General features: G+C 51.3%; 1 protein-coding gene across 1 annotated transcript; it reads left to right on the top strand.

Annotated features, from left to right (window-relative positions):
* Positions 1-381: 381 nt before the first annotated feature.
* LOC128981237 (potassium voltage-gated channel subfamily A member 5-like) lies at positions 382-2,379 on the top strand. The gene has a single exon (XM_054399941.1). It carries the CDS (start codon positions 382-384, stop codon positions 2,377-2,379), a length of 1,998 nt encoding a protein of 665 aa, XP_054255916.1.
* The last annotated feature ends 1,885 nt before the right edge of the window (positions 2,380-4,264 follow it).

The following is a 4,264-nucleotide window of genomic DNA, read 5'->3' as shown; positions in this document are numbered from 1 at the left end:
GTGTCCCAACCCCGCTGCGGAGCTCCCTCACGGGGCGGAGCGGGGGAGGGATGCGGTATCCCGATGCCCCGGTGAGGCTGCTGCTGCTGCTAGCGGCACAGGGGCGCGGAGGAGAAGGGATCCTCTTTGACGTCAAGCAACCATAATATAATGATCGCTCGTTCATATCCGGGTCCCCGGGAGGATCCCCCGGGCCGCGCTCGCCTGCGCGCCTCCGCGAAGTAAGGCGGTAGGCGGACAGGACAGCACAGGGCAGGGCAGGGCAGGGCAGAGGGCAGGGCGGCCGCTCGGACGTGGCCGGCGGCGGCGGCAGAGGCAACGGGGCGGCGAGCGCAGCATGCCCGCCGCCTCAGACGCGCCTGCCTCCTGCCGCCGCTGCCCATGGAGATCGCGTTGGTGACTCTGGAGAACGGCGGCGCCACGGCCATCGTGGGCGGCGAGGATGCCGCGGCCGGCGGCAGCGGTAGCGGTAGCGGTGGCGGCGGCAGCATCCGTGTCCGGCGGAGGGGCGACTTGCATATCGTGGGCTCCGGCGGGCCGCGGCTGAGCGACGGCATGGAGGGCGTCCCGTCGTCATCGCCGCCGTCTCCTCCACCACCACCGGCGGACGAGGACCAAGACCGGGAGCAGCCACCACCGGCTCCCCGGGAAGACGGCGGCGAGAGGCGCGGCAGCGGCAGCACAGGCAGCCCCAAGGGCCAGGAGGCAGCGTGCGGAGTCGCCCCGCCGCCCCCTCAACAACCGCCGCCACAACCGCCGCCCCGACAACCGCCTCCCAAACCGCCGCCCCGCGCCCCGCGCCCCACCGCGGCGGTGGACATGGGCCCTGCGGAGGAAGGGGGGCACCGCCGAGGCATGGCCATGGCGGCATCAGGCGAGGAGGAGGATGAGGCGGCGGCGGCGACGAACCGCGGTGCCATGCACCACCAGCGGGTGTTGATCAACATCTCCGGGCTGCGCTTCGAGACCCTGCTGGGCACCCTCAACCAGTTCCCTGACACGCTGCTGGGGGACCCAGACAAGCGCATGCGCTACTTCGACCCGCTCCGCAACGAGTACTTCTTCGACCGCAACCGACCCAGCTTCGACGGCATCCTCTACTTCTACCAGTCCGGGGGCAAGCTCCGGCGACCTGTCAACGTCTCCATCGATGTGTTCACCGATGAGATCCGTTTCTACCAGTTGGGCGAGGAGGCCATGGAGCGCTTCCGGGAGGACGAGGGCTTCATCAAAGAGGAGGAGAAGCCCCTGCCCCGCAATGAGTTCCAGCGCCAGGTCTGGCTCATATTTGAGTACCCTGAGAGCTCCAGTTCAGCCCGGGCCATTGCCATTGTCTCCGTGCTGGTCATCCTCATCTCTATCATCACCTTCTGCTTGGAGACCCTGCCGGAATTCAGGGATGAGAGGGAGATGCCCGTGCCCTTGCCCACACAAAGTGGAGGTCTGAATGGCACGACTGGGAACTCCTCACCCATGAAGCCACCCAGTAGCCTTGCTGACCCCTTCTTCATCATTGAGACCACCTGTGTGATCTGGTTCACCTTTGAGCTCCTTGTCCGCTTCTTCGCCTGCCCCAGCAAGCCCGAGTTCTCACGCAACATCATGAACATCATTGACATTGTGGCCATCATTCCCTACTTCATCACCCTGGGCACCGAGCTGGCCCATGAGCAGCAGCAGCCCGGGGCTGGCAGTAGCAATGGGGGTGGAGGCCAGCAGCAAGCCATGTCCCTGGCCATCCTCAGAGTCATTCGCCTGGTCAGGGTCTTCAGGATCTTCAAGCTCTCCAGGCACTCCAAGGGGCTGCAGATCTTGGGACAGACTTTGAAAGCTAGCATGAGGGAGCTGGGCCTCCTCATCTTCTTCCTCTTCATTGGGGTGATCCTCTTCTCCAGTGCTGTTTACTTTGCTGAGGCAGATGACCCTGAGTCTCACTTCTCCAGCATCCCTGACGCTTTCTGGTGGGCAGTGGTAACCATGACCACTGTGGGCTATGGGGATATGCGACCTGTCACTGTGGGGGGCAAGATTGTGGGTTCCCTGTGTGCCATTGCAGGTGTGCTCACCATTGCCCTGCCTGTCCCTGTCATTGTGTCCAACTTCAACTACTTCTACCACCGAGAGACTGATCACGAAGAGCAAGCTATCCTCAAAGATGAACACAGCAGTGGTCAGGGCAGTACAGCAGGCGGAGATGCAAAGAGAAAATCCAGTAGAAACTCTCTGAACAAATCTGTTGTGCACTTGGAAAACAGTGAGGGGCTCAACAATGACACCAGCTCCTTAGAGAAAGCCAATATCAAAGCGAAAAGTAACGTAGACCTCAGAAAATCCCTCTATGCTCTCTGTCTGGACACCAACAGGGAAACAGACTTGTAAGGAGAGGAGAGAGCTGGAGTTCAGAGATGCAGAAAGGATTTGCTGGTGTCAGAAACTTACTACTAGAATTATTATTTTGGTACCAAATAGTTTTGGGGTTTTTTTTGTTTGTTTGTTTGTTTTTTAAGTCAGGCTGTATTTTATAAATCGATCACCAGCCTGAGTAGTCCTTCAGGAGTTGGTGTTTTTATGTTCTTTTTTTTCTTTCCATGGCACAAAGGGTCACCTATTTTTAAAATGGGCTAAGAATAAGCTACGCTCCATGATGCAGGAGCTGGTAAGCTGTGACAGTGCAAAACCTAGTTTGTAGAAAACTTCATTTAGCAAGTGGTTGTTGGTTTTAAATGGTTTGTTTGTAACCAGTTTCAGTTGCTCCAAGTTTAGTGTTAAAGAGTTTGGGGGGGTGGGATGTGTGTGTGGAGAATGAATGGATTTGGGGGGAGGGAAAGGGGGGGAGGTTGAGATTTAATTTTCTTTTTTTTGTTTGTTTTTGTACTGTAGTTTCAAAATGAAATCATTCTGATATATTTTATATCTGTATTTATGGTTGGAAGGGGGATGTCTTATTCCTGTGAAATATGACATCATTAAAGCACTTAGGAACATTAGCAGCTCAGCACTTTCAGACTTTTCCACTTGTGATCAGTACTGATCCAGTCGTCTGGTATGTGAAGTGAATTTGGTGCTTTGAGTCCTCTAGCAGAGAACTTTTCGTTGTCATCAATATGTTAGTTCATTCCTGCGAGCCTTAAATGATGAAATCTTGTAGATATTCTTCTTCAGCAATAGTTTCATTCATTCCTCTTTCCGAATTTCTAAATAGTTCGATCCTGTTCTTACTATCCTCACTCAAAAAAGAAAAAAAAAATATGTGCAGCTTTTTCTTCTTTTTGGCCTTTTTTTTTTTTTTCTCCCCACTTTTGCAGTTAATGTATGTAAAGCTTTTTCTCCTTTTTTTCTCCCCCCCCTTTTTTTTTCTCCCTGCTTTTACAGTGTATGTGAAACTTTTTGTTTTGCCTTTTTCCCCCCACTTTTACAGTTAATATATGTGAAGCTTTTTCTTTTTTCTTTTTTTTCTCCCCAGTTTTACAGTTAATGTATGTAAAGCTTTTTCTTTTCTTTTTTTCCCCTTTTTTCCCTCCCCAGTTCTACAGTTAATGTATGTGAAGCTTTTTCTTTTCTTTTTTTTCTTTTTCTTTTTTTTTTCCTCCCCAGTTTTATACCTTTTGAGACTGAAAGAAAAATAAAACCAGTGTCTGCTGTTAGTGGTTTCGATCCAAGTGCACAACAGATCAAAAACAAGAGGGAGTGGATAAATACCTGAAGAAAGCAGAATATATGAGTGCAATATCTGCAAAACTCTTTTTGTTGTACACTCCAGATTACTTTGGCATGTGTGTTGGGTCACCTTTATGTATCCATACCATTTCTTCACTGGTTTTAATTATCATAGACTGGAAACGGCACTTAAGGAGTCTAACCTGGCACGGCCGTGCTACTTAACTAACCATTTTGTGGCTTATATCTTGGACTCAGACAAGGAAGCATCACCTTTTTATCAAAAGATCCTGCTTTTATTTCCAAACAAACCTTTTTTTTTTCAGTGCTGTGGATTTTACACTTCAGATGCTGTGGAGAGATGTGTGACACATTTTTCTTCCCCGTGATAACACGGCGCTGGAAAGCTTAACAGTGAAGACCGATACAAAGTTGCTTATTTAACTCAAAAGATCTGTGTTACCAGTTTTTTTTTTTCTTGCAAAGGACATCTCTGGTTTCCCCTCAAATTGTTGTTTTGTTGCTGAAGGATCTTTCATGCCTTTACCACATTGGGTGGCACAGCGAGACTAGCAGAAAGAGAAGTCTTGATTGTCAGCGCTCAAGG

The sequence above is a fragment of the Indicator indicator genome, chromosome 3 (assembly GCF_027791375.1).
Source record: "Indicator indicator isolate 239-I01 chromosome 3, UM_Iind_1.1, whole genome shotgun sequence".
Taxonomy (NCBI): domain Eukaryota; kingdom Metazoa; phylum Chordata; class Aves; order Piciformes; family Indicatoridae; genus Indicator; species Indicator indicator.
The sequence above is the reverse complement of the archived record's forward strand: the minus strand, read 5'-3'. Positions and strand labels throughout refer to the sequence as shown.

Excerpts from the sequence above, each read along its gene's own strand:
- LOC128981237 (XM_054399941.1), top strand. The coding sequence starts at position 382 with ATGGAGATCGCGTTGGTGACTCTGGAGAACGGCGGCGCCACGGCCATC.